The sequence below is a fragment of the Lissotriton vulgaris genome, chromosome 3_1, assembly GCF_964263255.1.
Source record: "Lissotriton vulgaris chromosome 3_1, aLisVul1.2, whole genome shotgun sequence".
Classification (NCBI taxonomy): domain Eukaryota; kingdom Metazoa; phylum Chordata; class Amphibia; order Caudata; family Salamandridae; genus Lissotriton; species Lissotriton vulgaris.
In genome coordinates, this window is record NC_141689.1 from 404,739,380 (window position 1) to 404,765,818 (window position 26,439).

The 26,439-nt window shown below is 43.7% G+C and overlaps 1 protein-coding gene across 1 annotated transcript in view; it reads left to right on the forward strand.

Annotated features, from left to right (window-relative positions):
• The window catches only part of ITGA1 (integrin subunit alpha 1), an 813,868-nt gene that overhangs the window by 724,551 nt on the left and 62,878 nt on the right, over window positions 1-26,439 (forward strand). Inside the window, exons 24-26 of the mRNA XM_086960618.1 lie at window positions 7,591-7,690; window positions 11,169-11,282; window positions 24,304-24,408. Coding sequence (XP_086816744.1) covers window positions 7,591-7,690; window positions 11,169-11,282; window positions 24,304-24,408 — 319 coding nt within the window. The remainder of the gene's footprint in view (window positions 1-7,590; window positions 7,691-11,168; window positions 11,283-24,303; window positions 24,409-26,439) is intronic.

Below are 26,439 nucleotides of genomic sequence, written 5' to 3' on the forward strand. Positions count from 1 at the left end.
GCGGCGACGCCATTGCTGCCTGTACACCTGAGGAACATAGACAGCCTGGAGAGCGTGGGAGTGCTCTAGCGATGAGCTCGCACCTTGCGTCTTGGGGGATACGACGACAGCGTCGCCCACTGAATGCAAGACCTGATTGGCGCCAATACGCAAATTGGTAACCCCGGGAAGATTGCACAACTAGACTTTGACATGGGGAAGGGCGACAAGACCCAGAGCAAACTCCCATTTGAGCACCGTCGCAACAAAACCCCGGAATCTCAGGAGGCAGATAATGTCAACTCGATGAATGGAGCGGGGAATATTGATTATTCGGACATTAAAACCATGGTCTTAGCCATGGAAAAAGGTCTACAAGACAGCATGTCATCAATCGGCACCAAAATAGACGCCCTCAACTACCGAATGGACCGCATGGCGGAACGTGTCGGCAAACATGCGGAACGCTTGGACATGTCCGAAAGACGCCTCACGGAGGTTGAGGAGGCACAAACGGAATTAGACACCTCACAAGAAAATAGAAAAACGTATGCAATCACTTCAAGAGAAGACCGAAGATTTGGAGGCCCGTTCACTACGCTCTAACATACGCATCATGGGAGTTCCAGAGACGACACAGACTGGCACCATTGAAAAGTTCATCGAGAAGCTCCTCATCACATTGCTGGGTGAGAACGTATTTTCGCCAAGGTTCATAGTGGAGCGAGCATACCGTTCGCTTGGCCCTCGTTTTCGCCCGGGAGGCCCACCGCGACCCATCATCGCCAAGCTCCTAAATTACAGAGACAGGGATGTGGCCCTACGACTGGCCAGACATAAGAAGACATTGAAGTTTGAGGGCTCGAAAATCTCCCTATATCCTGACTTCACTGCGAGGGTGCAGGAGGCGTGCAGGCATTTTGCCCCGTTTAAGAGACAGCTCCGGGAACTTGGACTGGATTATGCCATGCTGTATCCTGCAAAACTGCGGGTTAACCGGCAGGGGCATTCCCATCTCTTCACAGACCCTACAGCGCTACAGCAGGCTTTGAAGGGGTGGTCCAGGGAACACCGCAGAGACACTAACAGTCAGACAGATGGCGAAGAACGACGGAGCCAGCTGGACGAGCAGGATTGAAATTGCCCTCTAGCCCGCAAGTGGAGACGTGAGGCCATACAGGTATACAACGACCATATAGACTGGACCACTTCCTGAGAAGATATTGAAGCTGACATCCTCTACGCTCCTGAGTCAGCGAGCTGGCAAGGTCTTCCCGACGGAAGCCTGATAACCTGATGGAACTGTCTGTGGGTGAGATAAAACTGATGCATGTGTCATGTACTAAGATTGCCCAGCGGGGTTGTTAATTGATAGCTGGCCTAGGCAGAGGTTGGGAACACGTGACGGGCGAGAGTCGTTGACTAGGATATATCCCTTTGACCAGTACAGTACACTTAATAAATTATGTTAGATCCTTCATGTTAGCTGATGTAATAGTATGGTGCAGCGGAAATTGGAGTGGGGTTATCGGCAAGCATTGTAACCAACTTACTTGCTTGCTGCCTGGCAACCTTGGCCCCCGCGCAAAAAGCACCTTGAATGCCCTAAGGGGGGTTCAATAGTTTGTAATAAAGTTGGGGGATGGGGGAGAGGAGGTCATTCATGCTAGTCCTTGTTGGGGTTGGTCTGCTGTGGGAGGGGGGTAAGGGGATTTTGGGACTGTTCAGAGGATGAAGGGGGGTATTGTATCTGACTTTCGGCATGCTTCAGATTTTGGACATAAGCAAGACATTCACTCTTAGGATCCACTTAGTTTACCTTAATGGCTGACACAGGTAGCGATGGCAATATTACACATGCACCCAAGCTCAGGGCCCTCACATGAAATGTGCGCGGTCTGAATGATCACCGGAAAGTTAGGAAGGTCATTAGCTACTTCCAGCGTCAACACATAGACGTAGCCTTGCTGCAGGAAACCCATCTCCCTATGACCAGTAAAATGTTATGCAGCAGGGGAATAGAGGGCAATATAGCAGCGGCAGGTTTCAAGTCGCATGCCAGGGGAGTGCTCACCTGGGTGAACCCGAAATCGAAACTCTTCTTAAAAACTCTATGTGCAGACACGGAGGGCAGATTTGTCATCTCCAAGTGTATCGGACCTGGTATAGACTTTGTGATAATTAACCCCTTCAATGCTCATGACGGAACGGTTCCGTCATGAGCATCGGTTGAGCTGTGTTCATGACGGAACCGTTCCGTCATGACCACGCCCGTTTTCATTAGGGCCCAGCACCGGCGGTAAATCTGCACCGCACGGATGTGTTTAACGTCTATGGGCCAAACTATGATTCTCCCGATTTTTTTCAAACCCTAGCTGCCATGGTCAGGCTTTTTATATTGATCGTCTACTATGGGATGGGGACCGCAACCTGGTTCTGGATCCCACATTGGATAGATCCTGCTGGCCCTCCCCGCAGACCCTCGATGGCTGTCTTGGCGCTGAGGAGTGTAATAACTAGTATGAGTCTGGAAGATGTATAGTGATTCAGAAACCCGGAGTGGAGGGGTACACTCACTACTCTGCCTACCACGACATCCATACCAGGATAGATTACTGGTTGGCATCCGCCTCCAGGCTGGGAGAGATTAGGGACTGCAAGGTGCTTCCTAGCACCTTGTCTGACCACTCGCCGGTGCTTTTGGTGCTGGACATTCCAGGTAAGATCATTCCTCCCTTCACATGGAGATTCCCTCCTTATTCCCTTCTAGACCCGGCATTCAGAGGAAAACTTGCGGAAGCCATATAAGTGTTCTTTGAGACCAACGTGGGCTCTGTAGACAGTTTCCAGGTGGTCTGGGAAACATTCAAAGTATATATCAGGGATATAGCAATGTCTAAACACTCGGGAGTACTGAAATCCATCAGACAGAGACTGGCTGACCTTGAGCGACAACTGGCTGCCCTAGAGGATAGACAGAGCAGACAAGCGGACAGCACAATAGGCGAGGAGATCAAGACACTTCTTGATGAATATCATGATGAAGCAGACAGGGAAGTGAAGCACATGGGAAAGTACGCAAAGGCTAGAACGTATGGGGAGGGTGAGAGACCTAGCTCAGTTCTGGCCAGAAACTTAAGCGGGAAGAGGGGGCAACAACAAATCTCGGAAATAAAGTCTGGAGACGGGGAGGTGCTTACGGAAGAAGCAGACATAGCAAGTGCCTTCAAGGCCTTCTACATTGAGCTATACACGTCCAAAAGTGGAGACCTTGAGGACGATATCACCGACTACCTTGACCACATCAATATACCTACATTGACAAACACGCACAGGGAATTCCTGATGCTCCCGATAGAGAAGGACGAAATAACGGAAGCTCTGTCGAGTATGCGATCTGGCAGTGCACCGGGTGCAGATGCACTCACGGTGGCGTTTTACAAGGCATTTCAGGACCGGTTACTCCCACACCTCTCTGCACTCTTTGATGACATCTGCATAGAGGGCAGTATGCCACAATCCATGAGGGAGGCACTACTGGTCACGATACCAAAGCCAGGCAAGCCACGAGACGAGTGTAGCTCGTACAGACCCCTTTCACTACTGAACGTCGACACTAAACTATTTGCTAAAGTTCTGGCCAACCACCTGGCGCTCTTAGCGCCTCAGCTGGTCGCGCCTGAACAGGCTGGCTTCATCCCCAGCAGGAACTTGATATACAGCATCCGTACGGTTCTAGGCACGATACAACATGTTCGGCAGGATAGGAAGGCACTAGCAGTGTTCCTCGACAAGGAAAAGGCCTTCGACTCAGTGGAATGGCCTTTTATGCGCTTAGTATTGCAGCGGATGGGCCTAGGGCTGCCATTCCTCCAGATGGTAGGGGCCCTGTATAACTGACCGCGGGCCAGGCTCAGACTCGGCAATTTGGTCACTGACTCCTTCCCCATCAGTAGAGGCACCAGACAGGGTGCCCGCTTTCGCCCTTTCTCTACGCCCTGGTTGCTGATCCGTTACCCTGTGCACTTCGGGAATACCTTAGCAATGAAGCCATAGGCTTCCCCACATACAAGATTGTGGTGTCCATGTACGCAGACGACACTCTTCTGTATGTTCGCGACCCAGACAACAATCTAACCTCGGTACTGAGAGAGGTGGTCCACTTCGGTGCCCTATCGGGCCTGAAGGTCAACTGATCAAAATCACTGGCTTTCCCCTTGACCCCTATTATGCAGATTATTGAAATGGAGTATCCACTGCAGTAGACTACAGACACAGTCAGGTACCTGGGTATACAACTCCACACTGATGCTGAGATCCTATTTAGAGCAAACTATGGCATTGCCTTCAGCAGGTCGGAGGATGACGTTGAAGCTTGGTGTAGGCTCCCACTCTCCCTTCTGGGACAGATATCAATAATGAAAATGGTTGTACTGCCTAGATTACTGTTCCTATTTATGACAATTCCGATAGTGCTTCCCAAATCCTTCTTCCAACGACTAACACAACTCATGGTTAAACTGGCTTGGGCAGGGAAGCAACCCCGGGCCAAGTGGACACTACTCACATTACCTTATAGCATGGGTGGGCTCGGAGCCCCTGACTTGGAGCTTTATTATAGAGTAGCCCAGGCAGCGCATCTGCAAACCTGGCTCCACAGCGATGGCTGCATTCCACATGTCCGCATGGAGACACTCTTTGCCAGCCCTCTCTCGCTCCCGTCCACGATCTTCCAACCGGTGGATCGAAGGACTGGCATACTGGACTCAATCGCGGCAACAAATCATGATTGGCACAGTCTTTTACAGATGCAGGGCGGGCTCTGTTATACACTCCAATAATGCCGGTAGACTGGGCTCGATGGCTGCCTCCCATCAGAGAGGAATGGGTGATCCTTGCACTACAAAAACTTAACGTTAAGGTGGCAGGTGATCTGTTCCAGGACGGGGTAGCCAAAACATGGGAGCAAGCAACTACAAATAGTGAAGTTGCACCTCTATTGACCCGCTTCCAGTTTCACAGGGTGTGCTGCACTCTTTCTGACTTGCTGGGTGAGGATATGGCGGAACCACCTGAAGTTCCGGAACTCACGGATGTGATAAAGGCCGAAACTCCCCAAAAACTACTGTCTAACCTATATAAGTTGTCCCAGGCACATAGAGAGCACACGTACACGAAAGGGCGGCTGGCATGGCAAGCTGATTTACAGATAGTTATCGACGACGACATGTGGTGATACTGCTGCACTAACACTAGGAAGCTTTCACTGAATGGCAGACACAGGCTGGTACACTTCAAGTTTCTCAACAGGGTGTATTACACGCCGGCAAGATTGCGCAGATATGGCCTTCGTGACACTGCGGACTGTGAGAGATGTTGTGCCCCTGACGCAGGTTTCCTACACCTGGCATGGCAATGCCCAGGCGTATGGAATTTCTGGGACAAGGTCTTCACTGATATTAGCAACATAGTAGAGATAGATCTCACCCCTGATCCCACGCTAGCACTCCTAGGGTACACTAAGATGCTTCCCAAGGCCACATGGCGATTGGTAGATATGGGACTGCTCATGGCCCGAAGGGTGGTGGCATGCTGTTGGATGAGAGGCCCTGCGGCTGCACCTAAACGCTGGGCGCATGATATGTTGTATTGCTGTACACAGTCCGAGAATTACAGCGAGCTGCTGCCTCCCACTAGTCGTCCGAAAAAAATTTTGGGGGCTATACCAGACATACTTGAATAGTAAAAGAGACACTCACACCACTGAAGAGGACCAGGGACATTAGATTGCCACTGGGTGGAGGGGAACAAAACAATGGCATGCTTGGCAGAGATTACTTCTGCACTATAAAATGAGGTTACTTACTGAGGGAGGGGAGTGGTGTAATCCATCGGCGTTCACATTAGTGGATACTTTAAAATCGCCGCCTGCCCAGCTATGGGTTGTTAGCTTAATGGCTGTGTACTCACCTGAGAGGGGATTGTCACAATGTTGCCCATACTAGATTTGCGATCAAAGTCGGATTGGTGGGAGGGGGGTTATTTGACTTTAATGTTTTACGAATTGTAAACCCAATAAAAATATTATAAAAAATAAAAAAAGACTGGTCGCCCTGTTGTGTTCTCCTAATGCTGGGCACTAAAGAAAGATTGTTATTCCTTGACCAGAGAGAATTGCTTGCACTGTAGTGTGTCACCAGTGATCTAAAATACTATGGACCTGAGTTTCTCATATCCTTATGCATATAGCACAATGGTTTAAACTGGATCCACTTATCCAAAGGAAGCAGGTACAGGAACTGTTAGAGAGATAGAATATTTGTCTAGTGGCTGCATACTTGACTATCTGCAGAAGCCTGAGTAAGGCCTTGGAGCCAGTGTAGCTTCTTGAGTTACGGAGTTATGTGAGTCTGTCTGGGGAGGTTGAGGATGAGACTTGCCACTGAGGTTTGTATTGTCTTTAGTCCCTTCAGGAGGATTGCAGTGATTCTTACTTAGAGGGTGTTCCCATAGACCAGCATGCTGTTGACAAGGGCCTGAGTGACGGTTCTTCTGGTATTGATTGGGAGCTGCCTGAATATCGAGCCGAACATGCGTAGGGTGTGGAAGCAGGTGGATGAGACTGTGCTTACCTGTTTCTACATAGGTAACTTGCTGTCCAAGATGATGCCGCCGTTGCGGGAGGGGTCTCTTGGAGCAGGATAAGGGCCAATTTCAGCTGGCTAACAAGTGTCGTTCCATGGTGAGGTTTTGTTCCCAAAGATGAGGACTTCCGTTTGTGCTGTATTTTGCGTGAGACAGTCGTCCTTCATCCAGTCGGCGATGTTCATCATACATCTGTGGAAGTTGACACTTGTGGCAAAGGGGTCTACTGACAGGGAGAGGATGAGTTGGGTGCAGTGGGCATAGGAGATGATGTTGAGTCCGTGGCCAAGGGAGTCATGTACTTGTTGAATAGGCTGGGCTGAGGGATGACCCTTATGGGATGCCACAGATTATCTTCTTGGGTTCTGAGGTGAATGGTAGGAGACGGGTTTTCTGGGTTCTTCCGTATGAGGCAAACCATTTGAGGGCATCTCCCTGGATTTCCTATTTTGTCATTGATGTTGCCATAGTCCAACGTAGAGAGAATCAATGCCTTTATTACTGTTCATTGGGCATAGACAGGCGCAATTAAAGTAAGTGTAGGCTACCTTCATAATTTGATAATTTATTGAGAGCTTTTCATCAAGCCAAACACCCAAGTTCAGAATGAAAGAGATCCTAAATTAAAGGAAGCGCATCCATACTTAGCTATTAAGAAAATACATGTTCATTTACAAGATGGTCTCCTTTGGCATCAACATTCACACTTGAAATGCCATTTACATCTGAATTGAACACCACTGGTGTGCCCCTCTTCACTCTGCCTGTGTTTGTGTCCTACATGTGGACCTGTCATTTTTCAGTACTTTTGTAATTACTTAAATTGGAGTGAGTTTGTATTTTAAGTTAGGAAAATGAATTGACTACAATTTGAAGGTGTCACAAAGTTTATCTTTCATGCACTGCATAATTTGATATTGAGTTTTCTTCCTTTCTCGTTTTGTTCCCCTGATTTTGTGTTTAAAGTTCCAAAGAATTTCATGTTACCATTGCTGCAAATGAAACCATACCAAATGTAGTGAATGCAACTGAGAACATTGGCTCTGAAGTAAACATCAGCTATTTGGTGAGAAATCATTTGTAGACATTCATCTAAGTATGTTATAGAAAAGTCCAGTAAATTACTGTATGTTACTCTTTTTCAGCTAATTAATCATGCTTACTGGCAAATCTATCAGTTAAAGGTGAAGAATATTGGTCGTTTTTAGTTTTCTTCAAACTATTTCAATATCAATCATGTTAGAAATCTGAGGATTGTTTATATTAAATGTGTAATTATTGTGCAATTAACGTTTCATTATCATGGTAATAAGAATAGTGGTAATAATAATGTTAATGATAATAATGCTCATTACTATTTTGTTTATTTCCTTCCCTTCTTTAACTATCCAAAAATGCTTTAATTGAAAGACTTAGTTAACATTTTGTTACTAGTAGACTTAGCATTCCCCCAAATTCACAAATGTCAGCAACACAGAAGCTCTAAATATCGCAGCTAAATCTCCTCCATACTAATCACTCTCAGTGGATGTTGATAAAGTTAATCAAGGAATACGTGTGGTTGACACAACAAGGTTGGGTGTCATTGTTATGGCACTTTCTCTGACTCAACGTAGCTTTGCTCCACCTGGCCACATCACTGTGAACCAAAGGCCACTGATGCTCTATTTTAGCCCACTCTTACGCTTCTATACAGTCTCAGTCAGAGAAAGGATCTCTTCCTGCAGATTATTCTACGATCCGTTTCTAACTAAATCACAAGTTACTAATGATTTCCTTAAATGCTCATTGACCTACCCGAAACCATTAGATCTCCCATTTCTTCTGACAGGAACTTCATTGTTTCACCACTCCCCAGGTCTGTTATTTGAATCTTCACTGGGCCTTGCCCGAGATGCATTTGTATGATTTCCACTGGAGTCTGATAAGTTCCCTTAAATGATCTCTCCAAAAAGTGTGGGAGAAGCCCACTTTGATAGAGAACAATGTGTGTTTCACTTGGTTCTGAAATCCCTGGTTCTTGTTGTAATTTATGCTTTTTCCACACTTCTCTCTTAGGGGCATATTATCAAGAAGGGTGTTAAAATTATCGCCATTTTTAGCTGCAGGAAACTGCAGCTAAAGCGGCGATAATGAGCTTGATAATATGCCCATGAGAATTCCTATTGAAGCCCATGTTCACACCAGAACATGGGCTTCTATGGGAATTCACAAGGGCATATTATCAAGCCCATTATTGCCGCTTTAGAGGCAGTTTCCTGCCGCTAAAGTGGCGATAATTTTAACGCAGTTTCTTGATAATATGCCCCTTAGTCTCTACACTGGGAATTGCATCAGTTGCATGAATTGATACTTAACTTGGACCTCAAAGGGCCCTTTTAGGGAAATGCTATTGTGCTTTGTTACAGGTGCCCCTACTAGTGGGTATACTCTTTCTGAGGGGAACAGTCTTTACATACAACCCTTTCTGAACTATCCTTTTAATTTCTGCTGGGTGCTTAGCAATTTATGGTAATTCTAAGGTGTTTTAATTTCTATTGGAGGCTCCAATTATATTTTATACGCTGAACTAAGATGGTTTCCACAACTGTAGACAGCTAAAGACTGTTTTCCTCTTGCAATAATCCTTCTCAAACCAATGCAGCTGCAAAGTGCTGAAAAAAACAACATATCCTCTATATGCTGCACCAAAATTCAAAACTTTCAAATTCCCACACAAGTTCCAGCTCTATTATTACTTCCAAACCAAAGGTAAGGAAATGTATGGTTTTCTTTTATGTCGATGAATGTACCTGATGACTATGCATATTCTGCAGGTGTTCCACCAGCCCTCTAACAGCATCAGATATCCCAACTCTCAAATTCAAATAAAATATGCTCTTCAAAACTCAATACCTAAGAACAAACCAACTCGAGTAGTCCTTGATTCTATATTATGTGTATGGGGAAATTCCAAAGACTTTTTAAAAGTTCATAAAATGACAATTTTCTTAATCTTTACAAAAATAAAAAATGTTAAGGAAGCTTATTATTGACGGATCAAACCTACATGATTTTGCAGAACCTAAATTTGGCTGCTAGGACGTTTATCAAATTTCCAAAATTTCTGCGGTGGGGTTAAGGTTTTTCAAAACTGTATTTCTTAGTACCCTCAATTCTATTGCATAGAATCATATTTTAAGAGATTTGAGTTAGTTCCACAACTATGAGTATTTGTTCTCAGGACGTGTCTACTCTTTCACATCACCCAGTGAGTTATAAGTCCTGCAAAAACAAAGGGCTTAATTTATGCGGTTTTGTGTAGGGAAGCGCAGCAGGCCTTCCTGCTGCGCTTCCCTGCGGCAAAAGAAAAGGGAGGGAATGCGCCGTATCTATAACATATGGCGCATTCCTGTCCTTTTCCCCAGCGCCGGCGCACAATGGGCTGCCTCTGCCAATGCAGGCACCTTTGCACAATGGTGCAAGGGTGCCTGCGTTGCAGGGAGGATTATTTTTGTACCGGAAGGGAAACGTTTCTGTACAAAAATAATCACAAGAGGCTTTTCCTCCTTCTATGTGTGCTGCAGAATGCAGCACACATAGAAAAAAGAAAAACCAGGAGAAATAAGATATTTCTCCCCGTTGTGCCTCCCTCACGCCTCCCCTGGGGAGGCGTAAGCTTTTGACACAGCCTTAGATTTACGGTTTCTCGTAAATATGGGGCAATGTCAAAAGGCCATGGATGTTGCTGGGAACGCCCCCAGCAACACCCATTGCACGCCGCTTTAACGCAGAACACTGCTTTAAAGGGACTGATATTAATCAGGCAGCATTAATCCAAAAAAAGTGGTTTAGTAATGCCTGATTAATATCACGCAGGCATCTGCGCCACGGAACCTCACAAAAAGTGACGTTCCATTGGCGCAAGGGGCGTCATAAATGTGACCCAAAGTTTCTTACACTTGATTTTTTTTTTGATGAGGTAACAAACTATTTTCACTGTACTTGAAGGTACCCAGCATTTAGTAAAAGGGAAATAATTTCTATTGCTCACCACATATGTTAAATAATCTGGGGGCTCTATTTAAAGTATATTCATATATACACTAATCCCATGTATAGTCTCTAAGCAAGTAGATGAGGCAAGACATCTGGCTTTTTTATACGGGTGTTCTGCATCCACCAACCTCTAAATAACCACCTCTGTAAATACATACTGAGTCTCTGTGGTTAAGTGTTTGCTAAAATACTTTGGCAACTAGGATCATAATACACATTGGAATCCAGCTGTCATGTATTGTCATTGGTTTGCATGGATTAATTTGTGGTTCATTGACTGCAACTCTGAATATTTTTAGAAATACACGTAGTAAAGTTCCCATTATCAAGAACCTATTAATTTTAAATGGCCTAGGTTGTAACTGTTTCTATGTAAATATATACTTTATGAATGGCAATGTATACTTTAACAATGAAATACATGTATTGATTTAATGCTGTTCAAAAACTTAAATTACAGCAATACATGTGGCAGAGCTAGTAATGAAATCTTCTGTTTCTTCCAGATTGAGAAAGATGTAAAGTTTCACATGCCTGCTCTGAGTCTGATGATTTCCTTCCCATATGAAACTCCAAGTGGGAGCTTTATCCTGTACCTGACCAATGTCTCCTCATCTGCTGTAAGCCCTGATGTTACTACATAACCTTTACACTGTTCCACTTCATTTTGTTTCTTGCAAACCTGTTCTATGAATTAACAGAAAGTTGAATCACATATCATTTTGCTGCTTTTTGGTTACGACTTGAATTTCGATCACTAAGAAATACTGCTGAATTCTCTTAGTGTGGCAGTGCTTCAGGAATTCATGTGATAACATTAATTACGATAAGGAGAGCCAGAGATTTAAAAGCGTGCTATTCATGTTTAAAACTGCTTATTATGGGGGACAAAATTATCTCTTCTCACCTAAAATGAACTTCCAAATTCCGAGATCCTAATTCACAGAATCAAGATCTGTGGACATTTACACTAGAAAATTTTAAATTTTTAAATAATACAGTGGTAATACAGCCTGGTGGATTTTCCTCATTACCAGTTTTAAGGTTTGGTTGTAGTCACGTTGAAGACAGTGAATGCACATAAAGTTATAAGCCTTCCTAATTATGTGCACACCAAATTCACAAACCTTATGCTAGAACCCTCAACGTCTAGAGCAAGTGTGTAAGTTGAGTACTGAAAGATTTTAAATATTGTGTTAGGTGTTTATGAACAGGATACAATTTGTATCGATTAAAAAAATTAAGTGGATTTGCAGCTGGAGTGTATTTAGAGAAGCTAGCAAAGGTCCACCAATCTAGTGTTAAGTGTAAGCACTGAATTGCCCAATTTGTATACATTTACATGTGTGCATGTGGGCACTTCTGTGAATCATGTAAAAGTAAAATAAACTATGCAACTCATCGGCTGAAAGCTATGATTCATAGATTCTCAACTTTCCTGTCAAACATTTCTTTGTCGCAATATTTGTGGAGAAATAAAAATACAGGCTTCTTCTTGAACGTTGGAGGGTTGGAGACTCATGTTAGCCATTCAAAGGATTGTACTACTAAAATCCGATACCAACAATATTGTGGTGCAAGATTATTGAGGCAAGCTTATCGCGGAACAAAATATTGAAAGGTAAAAACCTATAGGGATGTATAGTTTTACTATTCCTAACCCCACATCTACATACCTTGGGCCCGGTTCACAAAAGTAATCTGAGCAAAATCCTAACTTTATGACTCGTGGTATTCACAAAAGGCATTTAGTAGTAGTAGTAAAGTTAGGATTTCAAACTTTACTACTACTAAACTGAGAAAAATCCTAGCTTTATGGCTTTCGGTATTCACAAAAGGTATTTAGTAGTAGTAAAGTTAGGAAAGCCTGTCTGAAACCGACATCCTAATCCCTAAGGAAGAAATGCCGTCCATAGGGATTATGGGCAGGCCTCCGACTGGCCGTGGGTTTCTTGAGCCCATAGTAATACAGCCGGAATGACCAGTCGGTTTCACTTTCTACTGACTGCATCGTAATGCTGTGGTCGAAACTGAAACTGCGATCTATGGTTGGAGGCTCAACATTGCCTTGTGAATAAAGCCCCCTTTTCATGCAGCAGGTTGTGTGAAAGTGGCGGGCAATAGATGTTGCGGTGGGCATTCTGCCACAACACCCATTGCTTTTTGACGCTACCCCCTATTTACAAAGGTTGCGGAAATATAGTGCCACGAAGCGTGCTACAGACATCAAACCCTATAGCTGGCTCGAATGTTATCACTTTTTTATAGAAACTTTATTGACACAATAAAAGAGCTATATCAAGAATTGATACCTCTACTATTAGTCCATCACTCTAAAAGGCTGGAAAACAGGCACAACAATCCCACCCATTACATATGTTGTTATCTGTATTTATATTTGTTTTATCTCAAATGGTACCAGTGTGTCACCACTCAAGACTCAAACACAAGATAGATTTAGAAATGAACAGTTAATCACTTGTGGTGGACACCAAGAACTCAGGCCACCAAGAATTCATACATGACCCGTCAGACACAGAACGTAGTTCTCTGGTATAGATTATTTAACTCTGTTCCATTCAATAATTTCGTTCAGCCCCGGGTCGAAATAATTTTAGAGTGATGGACTGATAGTAGAGGTATCAATTCTTGATATAGCTCTATTATAGTGTCAATAAAGTTTTCTATAAAAAAGTGATAACATTCGAGCCAACTATAGGGTTTGATGTCTGTAGCACGCTTCGTGGCATTGTTTAGACTTCACGACAATACCAGACATATTAGGCGCGAGGATTTACATTCAGCCCGATATGTTGGATTTTGTCATGGCGTTTTGCAAAAATCTTCCTTAAAAGAAAAGAGTTGCCGCTATGAATTCTAAAATACTTTGAGTGCACTTTTGAGAAAACAGGGTGCTCCCTAAAGGTTCGAGAATGTCGAGAATCTTGGTAAAGCAACACACTATGGGGAATATACAGTCTGAATACACCACTACAAGATGGCGCCCATACTAGCTCCCCCTGGGTCACGTGTATTACCATGTGACTGGGAGGGATTTTGTTGCGCGAGATTTGGTTTAAAAACCGACCAAACACGTAACTCAGCGTTCCTGGGATGATTTACGGTCCCGGTGTCCATACGTACGGTGAGGGAGTTGGGTGCGGTATGTAAGATATCTGTATGCCGATAGACTGCCTACGCTATGTTTGGTGGGGGACCAGCAGTCTAGTACAATAGGGTCCCGCTATACAACACTTACGGTGAGGAGCAGAGGGCAGTTGTAAAGAGACCTGTTAGCTGTAACACTGCCTAAAAAGTGTTTTGGATTTAGCGCGTGTGTGATTTGTGTTAACAATAGCCCAAAGTGGCTTTGGCAAAACGCGGGTTGTGAGTGAATGTGATCTATCTATTCGGGAACAGCTAACTTCTAAAAAAGATCTGAAGCATCTCCGTGGTTTATGTGTAAAGCAGAATGAGTCTCGTTTATTGCCTAGTTAGGTTTGATAAACAGAGGACGTATCTGGTTTATTTCTGGCAACAATACACATATTCCTTACAGATTGATGAGACAATCGACTATTAGACTGAGAGTCTCTGCCTCTTCCAGCTGGTATGAGAGGACATGGCTGGATAAGGGTAACTAGCCTGTGCATCAGTTGCAAATACACTATACATTTTGAGAGTATTGTCCAATGGTGGTTTTTAATTATGGCCTTGTCTTTCAACTCGACAGTTTCCACTATGAGGATGTCCAACGCTGGTGCAGTGACCAAGTGGTGAGCCCTGATGAATCTGCCAATAAGTGTGTAGGGCAGTGAAACATGTTGGCTATGGGTATTGGTATGCGATGTTAAGCTACCAGCCTTTTTAGTTCACCAGTACACACCATAACTAGTAATACATTTGTAACTTTGGTGTGACTGTTGATTTTAATCACTTTTTTTGTGTCATATCAAGGAGTGAGTACTTGGAAGGTTTTGTCTTGCACCTATCTTTTCGGCACAAAACACGTATGGTTTTGTTTTTGGATACTTTATTTTGAAGAGGAATGGCGACCAATGATGAGAAAGAGGCAAGAAACTGGTAAACATCTGCCAAGCGCCCGAGGGTGTTCTCCCGTGAGGTGCCTTCCTCTTCACCACACATTTTCTATGTTTGTCTTGTTCTAAGTGTGGGATCACGTACTGTCTCAGTTGAGCAGTCATAGGTGGCTGTGTCGAGTTGAAAGCAGTTTTTGGATTCTCCCCCATTGTTTTTTATGGTTAGAATTAATGATCTGTTTTGGACGGATAGGCATTTGAACAAACGCCTAACTCAAAGTAGAGTAAGCGGGTGACTAGGAATCTAATTGTATACTTTCCAGCACAGAGATATGCCTTATTATATGAATATTATTCCGCGTCCAGGGTACTGGGATTTTTTTGTATGGATGTACAGGGCAACCAAGAGCATTGTGAATCCAAATTATCTCTAAATTTGGGAAGTTGCCTACTACGCTTTCCCTTAATACAGATAAAACCGGTTTTGCTTGCTGTAGGAACACACACCATGTCTCTGGTTTTGGACATATTAGTTTTAAGGTCTTGGTTATCCATGAAGTGCACACAATTATCTACTAAATCCTCAAACCAATGGGGGTATATGAAAGTAAAACAGCATTGTCTGCATAAAGCAGAGCCGGGACAGTGGTAGATTTGATATTGGGCATATCCTTCCCTGAAAGTTGCAGACAAACGTTCAGTCCATTAATGTATAAAAGAAACAAGATGGGGGTAAGACAGTCAAATTCTTTGTTGTCTCCAGCAACATGGAGGAGCAGGCTGGAGGTTACAGCTACCTATAGGGGCAGAATCTTACAGCAACAAGAGGTACTAATATTTTAAGTTCAAGAAAATTTTATTAATAGTAATAAAAAAAAGGAAAACCAGGTGTCAAAACAAAGTACAGCGAGATGTCAGAGTAAGAATCTAAGCAGAATAATACAATCATACAAATGCAAGCATGATAATAAAATAACATTTTAAACCATGCAAGATATTAATGAATGCAGGTGCAAGGCATGAAGGCATTGTCTACAGCAGCTTCTAGAATTAGCAGCTTGTTAGCTCCTGGTAGCTCTCCAGCTTCATATAAGTAGCTCTCCTGTGTGAAGCTCAACCTACATAGTTAGAAGATTTTGGCTTAGGTGAATTGATCAATGTTAGACACTGGGGTCTCTAGTTGGCAAGGGTTTGAGCCTTTGTCCAAATAGGGACCCTTCTTCCTAGTCAGGATAAGGGAGTTACACTCCTAAAATAACCCCTGGTCACCCCTTTGGTAGCTTGGCATGAGCAGTCAGGCTTATCTTAGAGGCAGTTTGTAAAGCATTTGCACATAACCCACAGTAATACAGTGTAAGCACTACAAAAGAACACCACACCAGTTTAGAAAAATATCCAATATTTTTATATACTTAAGAAAGACCAAAAACGATCAAAATCCACAATACAGTACTTCAAAATCTTCACTTATCGAAATATGCTTTAAAATAGTTCCTTGATGTCGATAGCTCTGTCCAAGGCTATTACGGCATTGTGAGCAAACAAATCCAAACAGTTCTGGCTGACCGCGGCGTCGTGGGCCAGCTACGATATCTGGAAGAACCGCAGTACCTTTTAGAAATGCAGGGAGTCAATGACCTCTCGTTGAGCTTCCGAAAACACGGCATCTGCAGGCGTCGATTCCGGAGGTCGGTGCAGGAGTAGTCGGTGCCCTTGAAGTCACATGCGTTGCAGGTCCATCTCCTCTGTGATGGAGTCAGGATTGCTGGCGTTGGGAGGCGTTGTGTGTTGCGGTGCGAAGTGCAGAGGTGCGGCGTTCGGTGCCCACAGGTCACAATGTGAGCAGCGGCTCGTGGGGGCATCAGATGACATCATCGTTGAGACCAAGGTTGCAGTGTGAGATCAAGGCGGCGCTCGTTTTTGCTGGCAGGTCATGGTGCAGTTGAAGGCGTTGTCGTTGCTAAAGCGTTGTCATCGGCATACGAACTGGATTCGATGGCGCCGGAATCTGTAGACAAAGCTGCGGTGCAGGATGAGGGCGATGCGTTGTGTAACTTTACGAGCGGTGCCCTCAAACCACGGTGCAAGCAGCTGCATCAATTTTGGCATGGAGCAGCCGCCACGAGGATACCAGGGCATCGTCGTGAAGCGCAGCAGTGCGGAGTGTGGTGCCCAAAGGTTGCGGTGTGAGCAGCAACTGAAACCAGGGTCGCAGTGTGGCGTGCCTGTGGGTCACTCTGCGGTGCCTTCAGGGCACAGAGTCGGCAGCGGCGTCGTAGACGTAGTCGAGTTTCTTTTCTTCTGTTGCAGCACAAAACACACAGGGGCATATTACCAAGCAATAGCGATAATTATCGCTATTGCTTGGTTAGAGACAAAAATTTACCGCAGAGCTGCGGCGATTTTTATCGCAAATAAACCTTGGTATTACCAAGGTTTATCGCAAATGCGATAAAAATCGGCCGCAATGCATGAATATCGCTGAAAAGTCCGCGATATTCATGCATTACCAAGCTAATGCTCTTAGCCATGTTATCCTCCTTTCATTGGATAACATGGCTAAGAACTGCTAAGGTCAGGTGTTAGCTTTTGGAGATATTCGCGCTTAGCGCGAATATCTCCAAAAGTTGGTAATAGGAGATAGCGATGTTAGCGACTGTTTCCAGTCGCTAACATCTTGGCACGCCCACTTTGCATGTCATTAATGATAAATATCACTGACATGCAAAGTGGGGCCCAAGATGATCGCTATCTCCTACTAGCTGTCGCTAACACCAGTTAGCGACAGCTAGGTAATAGGGAGATAATTTTATCTCCGCTTTCTTGGCTTTTAAAGCCAAAAAAGCGGAGATAAACCCCCTTGATAATATGCCCCACAGTCCCCAGTGCTGAGGGCAGAAGAGCTCGAAGTCTTTGCTGTTCCTGAGACTTTTTGAACAAGGGGCATGCTCTACCTCGAGCCCGTGGAGAAACTCACAAAAGTAGATTGCAGAAAGTTCAGTCCAATCCTTTCACTGCCCAAGACAGAAGCAGTGACTGCATGCCAACACAGCAAAGCACAAACAGCAAAGTGGTAGTCCCTCCTCACAGCTTCTCCAGCTCTTTTTCTTGGCAGTCTTCATGATCCAAAAGAGTTCTAAAGTTCAGGGGTCTGGGCCCCCATAGTAATATCCCAAAATCCTTTGATCTCTTAGGCAGATAGTCTGTGCCCAGCCAGAACCAGTTCTGCCTGCTCTGGTGTGATTTCCTGGCAGGAGGAGGAGACGGCATTGTCAGAGGCAGATCAGGCCCTTTGAGGTGCAAGGAAATTGCCTCCCCCCCCCCTCCTCCCCCATTGCTGCCCAGGACTATTCAGCCTTTTCCTGACCCTACCTACACTATCTGGAGCCACCCCTGCTCCCCAGCCTTCTGTCATCCAAAACCCAGACAGGCAATCCACATTCCAGCAGAGGCACACGGGATGACTGAGCAAGAAAATATATACTTTCTAAAAGTGGTATTTTCAAACACAGAATGTAAAAATCACCTTCACTAAAAGATGCATCTTTAGATTCTGAGTTCAGGCATACAAAACTTTATTTTCCCACCTAGTTCCCAGGGCCAGTTATGTTTATAAGATGTTATAAACAAACTTCCCATTCTGTCCTATGGGGAAAAGGTGGCCTTGCAATAGTGAAAAACGTAATGGGCTGTAATTCACTATCAGGACATGCCACACACACCAGGGCCTTTCACATACACTGCACCCTGCCCACAGAGGTACCTTGGGCCTACCTTAGGGGTGACTGACATGTAGAAAAGGGAAGGTTTAGGGCCTGGCAAGGGGGTGCACTTGCCAAGTCGACATGGTAGTTACAAACTGTGCACCGACTCTGCAATAGCAGATTTGAGTTCTCTTTTTAGGGCTACTCACGTGAGTGGCACTAGTAGCAGTTGATTTACAGGCCCTAGCACACTCAGTGCACATTACTAAGGATTAACAAGTAAATCAAATACCCAATCATGGAAACGCCGATCCATAACACAATTTACACAAAGAGCACTTGCACTTTACCACTGATCAGCAGTGGGAAATATGCGCAGAAACACTACACCAGCAAAAACCGAGTCAAAACCGGGAGGGCAGTAAGCAAAAACTCAGGGGAAACACGTCAAAAGATACCAAGTCTAACTATATATACCAAAAAAGAAACACGCATTCAAGAGCGAATTGTATGTATTTTCAGAACTCATAAGCTGATGTGTGGGGAAAAATGGTCCAAGTCAATAATTAGTTAAAGCTGATATTTGAATACTAAACCTAACAGCGCTGTGGAAAATTGCTACAAATATTATTACACTGGTGCCAGGGGCATTTCAGCTATGGCTGCTGTGTATTATCCATGTAGAAGCATTCCACACTGGTAAACCTTTTTACATTACTGCTGACAGTTGTGCCTGATGAATTGACAAGATCACTGCTGGTAATCTTTCCATGTTGCTTGGAAATAAATAAATTAATCATGCAACACCAATAATAATAGTAGCTCTGAATTATTGTCATGACCTTAAGTAGCTCATATTACCGAAAAGGTTGGAGACCCCTGGTCTACACACTTTACAAATTGATCAAAAGGCAAGGAACATGCTCTCAACTACTACTTAAGAACATTTCCCACATACGTCATAATACGTTTCATGTATCCATCATGTGCATTTTGCTTCTAAACTAGCTACAATAATCAGATATTTTTTCACACGCTGAGGTAATCTAGGGGGTAGACCCAATCAAGACTTACAAATACGACCCACCCAATAGCACCAGTTATACAATACAGCAAGTGCTAAATGATAAATCTAACAGGAGAAGAAAGGGAATGATCAGGCATTGCACCATTATTAATCATGAGATTCTTGGTAGTTGATCCTCTGCCATTCTTTTTAAAACACAATCATACAGCTCATTTCCATGTTCAAGTTTGTAATGACAGCTTTATGCTGATGCATTTTTGTAATACTGGTACAAAGTCCCGTGTATTTTACCATTATGTCCTCGTTTCTATGTGAAGGATTTATGTTCAAAGTGTTCCTTCCAAATAAATAAATAACTTTAAAAAAATGTGGCATATTTACTTTTATTCCTCATATTGTGCAATGCAGGTCAGCAAGCAAAGTTGCTGCATCTCCTCATTTTTTCCTCTTTCTATGTGTGCTGTATTCTCTAGGAGCTGGGTCTGGTGGCTTACAGGACTAATGTCCCACTATAGCGTCCTGTGTTTGACCTCATGGTCAGAGCTTCAAATCCTGGTGGGTTTACTAAGCTTTTCAGCCTCCTGAAATCAATAAAATGAGTGTAATTGAGCTGGGTAACATTAAACATCCATTATTCAGCACCAAGATGCCCAGGTATGAACGTGCGCTTTACAAATACACGTTATGTTGTGTAGCACACATAGAAAGTGGAAAATGCCTAAGGGAATTGTTTTTGTGCAGGAAGGTGTCCATTCCTGCACAAAAGCAATACTGCTTGCAACGCAGGCACCCCTGTACTAAGATATGAATGCAAGCGTTGGTGCTAGGAAGCACATTGTGCACCAGCGCTTGGAAAAGGCAGGGATGCGCCGTATTGTGTTAAATACAGGGCATTCATGCCCTTTCCCTGTCACAGAGCCCAGCAAGGTGACTTGCTACGCTGCACTGAATGACTTCTTCATAACTATTGCTCCACATCTTTAAGGACTGCATCCCTCAACACGCACCAACAACCCCAACCGAGAAGCTCACCTGAAACAGGAAGTTATTCTGAGGATTTAGTAGCGAGAGACAGACTGTTTATATCTTCGCTGTAATAGTAGGTATTTCAGCTCTTACATTCCCCTGTAGGTTTGTTAAGTGTTAGCATACATCTTGTATGAAAGTGGATGAATCCATAAACCCACTCAAAAGACATGACAGTATTTCGTCATACAGAGGAAGCTTCAGCCAAGAGCAGCATTTACAGAATATAGCTTTCTATTTAAGCTATTGTGGTCGGTCTGCAGTACTATAGCACTAGCCTTTCTAATCAGTGCTCGCAGGGCCTGACCCTTAGTAAACCCCTTCTCGCTAGCAGCATTAAGCATCACAAACAGACAAAATCCAACCGGGTTCTTTTGTAGGGCTTTTATAGGATTCCCGTGCCCTTGCACTTTATACAATTATATACTACCTTCCTACATCTGCCACTCTGTCCCTAGTTAAAGAAAGAAAACATGAGAACTTTAGTAAGGTGGCACCACTATTTGAGCCATCAGGTATTACAGCGGTTCTTTGGCCCTACCCAAATCCATACCAAAAGTAGGGGCATATGTACAAGGAAGTGGAGGAGAGAGGCGTTAGCCATTATGGCTTAACGCTGCACTTCGCCACTTCAGAAACTCAAGGCTGCACCATATTTACAAGGATATGGTGTAGCCTTGCATTTCCCCCTGCTCAGGTGCTACACTTAGCAGAGTAGCGCCAATGGAGGCACCCTTGCATCCTAGTGCAAAGGGTATCTGCGTGCAGGGGAGGTTTGTTTATGTGTAGGAAGGTTTCCCTTCCTGCGCATAAAATATCCTTAAATGCCATTTTGTCACTTCTATGTGTGCTGCCTAATGCATCACACATGAAAGGTACAAAATTAATTTTTTTAAGGATTGTTTAAGTGCAGGAAGGGTCACCTTCCTACACAAACAATCCAAGGCATTTTGCATTTTCCATGTGTGCTGCACAAGGCACCACACACGGAAAAGGGAAAAAGTAGAAGAAACAAAGCATTTGTCCTTGTTTCACCAACTTAAGACCAGGGTTTTCCTGGTCTTAATTTTGGCGCTGCCTCCTATTAACGCTGCCCTTGTAAATAGGGGGCAGCGTCAAAAACAATGTTTGTCGCGGTGGGACAGCCACTGCAACACCCACTGCCCACCACTTTCACGCTCAGCATAGCATAAAAGGGGTATAATTTACAAGGCAGCATAATCTGCCTTGTAAATAAGGCGAGGCCCCTATCACCACCACAAATGACGTTGTGATAGCAATAGGCAAAGAGGATTATTTCTTAATACCTACTTATATCAGTAGAGGTATTTTGTCATGAAATGATTGCATCCTTTTATTATGCTTAGCCATGGGATATGTGAAGATTTCTGAAGACCAGAACAAATGGGGCAGTTTTTATTCAAACCGAAGCTAAAATTTCTCTAAATGCTAACATACTTTGGGGCACGTGTCTACTGATTCTAACGCCCAGAATAAATCTGGAAATGCTGTCGATGCGGGCTGCGCTGGAGTATAGTTTGCAAATCTGGATACAATGCCCTTGTCACAAAAAAATGTGTCTCTGTAGAAAATTAAAGATCAAATTGCGACTATTTCGCTCTATTTGTAAACAGTTGTTCATAAGCATCTAGAACATGATCTCCATAATTCTTCATGCGCAAAATATAGTGGATACTGAATAAGACGACTCTTGTACATCTGAACCAGTAGTCTATTTTTTTTAATTAACAAGGCCCATCACTTCATTTAAGAGAAGAGTTACCAAAATGGTATGCGGTTAGAACCAAAAGTCATATGAAGAAAGGGTTAATAATGTAAGCAAATTCCTTTCCAAAGTGGTGCAGAGTGTCCTTGTTGCAGTGACCTCGTGCCAACTTGCTTCAAATTGTCTCATGTAGGTTCACCTGGCATGTTTTCTTGTGAAAGATACTAGTGTGATGCGTTCCTCGGATTGTGCTGCGTGTGATTTCTCATGTGCTCCAAGCGCAAAGTGCATGTGTTACCTTTGTGCAAAACAGTACTGATTTCGTAGTTTGCTGCTTACACGAGGATCAAAAATAATTTTCTATATTCTTGCATTTGTGTAGTACTTTCCACGGCTTATTTGCGCACAACAGGCCAGGCATATTGTTACATGAAAGTGAGGGGCATATTATCAAGCCCACGATAAAAGCGTTAGCGACTTTTTAAAGTTGCTAACGCATTTTTTTATTATCGCACTATTCTCAATACGCCTCTAACCGGAGTTAGAGACGTATTCTTGACTTCATCTATCGCCCTCGCGCTGGGGGCGATAGATAACGCTAATGGGATGCAGGGTGGGCGTTCCCATGTCCAACCACATGTAGAATGTGGTTGGAGGTGGTAACGCCCTATTTTCAAGGTAGGCATTGGGAGGAGGAAACCTGCAATGAACTATTTTATCGTAGGTCCCCCAATGCCTGCTTTGATCAGGTGTTAGGCATTGTTAACATGAGGGGTGGATCATAAAGCTGAATCCACCCCCCCCCATATTATCAAGGCACACATTAGCGCGTGACAACAACGCTTGTTTTCACGTGCTAATGTTCCCTATTGCCGACTATCGCCGGATTTAATATTGCCTACGTGTTGCGCATTGATAATAACGCGCTATCACGGCGATAAAATCCGGCGATAGCCGGCGATAGGGAAATGTGCGATGTGCGTTTTTTAACGCACATCTTGATAATATGCCCCTTAGTTCTAAAAAAGCTTTTGACAATCATATACTTCTTTCTGCAAACTTTCAATTGTGTTAGATTAGGTTAGTGAGGCACGAGGAGAGGAGAAGCACTGGTTATGGAGTTTATGGAGAAGTAACACCCGGATTAGAATGTGACCCCTCTAGGTTCCAGATAATTGTTTTATGTTGTTTTTTGCAATCTTGTGTAGCGCACATGAAGGTTAAGGGTAAATAAGAGGAATTTACATGAGCACCAGGTTACAATACGCATGGTCATGTTATTTATGTTTTGTGTTTTTTGACTAGAGGGATTAAATGAATTGCCCAGATGATATTGAGCCGAAGCCAGGTCTAGAACCAGCTCCAACAAATACAAGACCTATTGCAGTAGTAAAAAGCATTGCCATTCATAGCTCCAACTCCCACAAATGCGAGACCTATTGAATTTCGAATGATTGTTCTTTTTTAAATGTATCCCATTTTTCTTTAGGAAAAAAGGGCTGCATTTTAAGAAAAAGTTGCTTTATTTAAAAGCAAACACAGACATGGTGGTCTGCTGTCCCCAGTAGGCCACCATCCCTGTGTTTTTAGCGATTACCAACGGGTCGCAAATTGCGATCTACCTCATGAACATTAATAAGTTAAGTCAATTGCGCCCCACTTAGAATCGCAAACAATGTAAACACACTGTTGTACATAGCTGTTTGCGATTTTCTTAAAGCAAATCGCAAAAATCCACTAATAGCGAATCTCAAAAATTCGGCAATAGGAACTTGCAAAGGGAAATGTTAGTACATGTGGCCCTAAGTTTTTCACCTCGGGTCTGAACCTCTCTGCATCATTAATGTCATTATATAGGGCCATTTTACCTTATAAAAGCATTATGTTTGTAACGTTCTTTCTACAGGTTTTATGACTTTACTGTGACTGATGTTTTACGTTTGATTAAGAATTATTTATGGGATGGATCATATAGCATAGAAGTTTAATTGTTTTGTACCATTGAGAAGTGCACTGTGAGAAATAGTACAACGAACCAAGGTTTGAGAAATAAAACCAAAGTGTATTTACTTTGGACCTGTTCCTCAAAAGTGAATGGTGTGCTGTTCCTTCCAACAGAATGCACGTTGCAAAGTCAGTGAGGTCCTCGATCCGTTGAAGATAAACACGGGCGCAACATACCTGGTGCCAAAACTGAAAGAACATTTAAGGGATCCAGTTCTGGTAAGGCCACACCTTTCTGTTGTGTATACTGTGTTACAAGTCCTCAGCACATCCATATACAGGTGCAGATTTACAAGCCCCTTGCTCCACCAGTGCATCACTGTTCGTGAAGCACCAGCGGCGTATTTCACTGCCCCATATTTACAAGAACAGGAAAAGCCACCCTGCGTGACTTTTCCTGTCCTTGTAAATACAGCCCCTTTACACGAAACACTTTGCGAGAAAGGTGTGTTCCATGGGTGATGCTGTGGATGTTCCTACGCAAAACCTTTGGTACCAGAGAAATTTCCAGATTCACGAGGAATCGTAAACCTGGAAATGCATCGGAATGCTACGCCACCCTAGGGGTAGCTTAGCAAGGGGCAACAAGGAGAAATGTTATCATTTCTCCTCGTTTTTTTCCTCTTTCTACAGAACGCATTGAAAGAGGAAAATGCCTGTAGTGATTGTTTTTGTGCAGTAATGTGCCCCTTCCTGCACAAAAACAATCTCCCCATGACGCAGGCATGCGCCAGCGCATGGCGGCAGTTTATGCGCCAGCGCAGGCAAGAGCACAGGAATGCAACATATTATTGTAAATATGTTGCATTCTTGGGCTTTGAAAATGCTGCTGTGTGGCGCAGCCAAAGGGCTTGCGTTGCCATGCAGCGGCACTTTCTTGTAAATCTGCCCCCCACTGTTCAGAGCACGTGCTTTTCAATGTTTGCTTTTTTTTGCACACAGAATCTCCGAGATGCCGTTGCTGCTGATTCTTTGTTTTCAGGTGATGTTTTGATAGGCCTTTTGTTTTTCATTTTTACTTTGGGTAGTTAGGTATTTAACGTAGCGCATGCCTACCGCCAAGGTGCAGGAGAGCATTTTTATGTTTTTTGTCCCAGAGTTGTGACTTCAATCCAGAACGTAAGATATGTGGGGGCAGGAAAATTAACAATTGTGGCTTAATGCACATCATACTGTCCATTGTTTTTTTCATCTTTATCTTGTTTGCAATCCGGTTTTTGCTAAAATTTTACAAACTTATATTTCTGACACCCAGTCAGTCAGTTGTCGGAGTTTAACAAGGCATTCGTAACTGTGGCATATTTAGCAGATATTGCAGAAATTCTCTGTTCTTTAAAATATTCTGTGCACTTGCCTGTTTTGGAGAAATGAAGAATGAAAATCGATAACGTGTAGTACTACAAGCCCTGAAAAAATCTCAAACAAAGTACCTCTCATGCTGGAATTTGGCCAAACCTCAATGTCCAAAAAATGTAGAGGACAAGGACCTTAATAATGACTTTGGTTTTCTCACGTGATTGAGTGTCCATGAAATAACAATGCCTTCTCTGTTATGGATAGGTTAAGGTAGGTGATGCACCATAACATGTTTTTATTATTCATTGAATGTTTATCAACATAGAAATAGGTACTTTCAATCTAGTTGTGGAATATGGAATAAAGGCACTAAGTATATTGAAACTGTTTACTACAGAAAATGTTAAGGATTTGACCAGATGTGGCAGGAACTGATGCACAAAGGCTGTAACAGGGGCACTGGTGTTTCCTTTGCACAGTGACCAGCCTCTTCTTTGTTTTACAAGAGATTCACCCACGCAGTGCAAAGGAGCTATTCCCAAAAAATGCTAATTGCCTGCCTGTTCGATATTATTGGCTTAGAAATGAACATGTGCCTCACTCCATATATTTGTAAACACAGGGACATAAGCCTCTAAAGGGCAACTCACCTCAGTTCTAACATTCACGATGTCCTTTGTCCCTGCACTGTGACCTATGCCAGTAGCAGCAGCCCTTGGCGAGTGTGCTGTCTGGCGCTGACATGGGGCAGGAAAGGGGCAGGGTGGAGTGTAGTAAACTACGGATTGTAATATTGTGGGATGTAGTCTAGTGGTTGGGGGGTGGAGTTAGAGGGAGGGGCAGGAACAGGAGGAGCCGGGGAACAGGAACCAGGGACAGTTAGAGTAGGGACATGGAGGAAGTAAGATGCATGGAATAAAGCTCCTGAAAATAAGCCCTGGTGTCTGTGGTCAT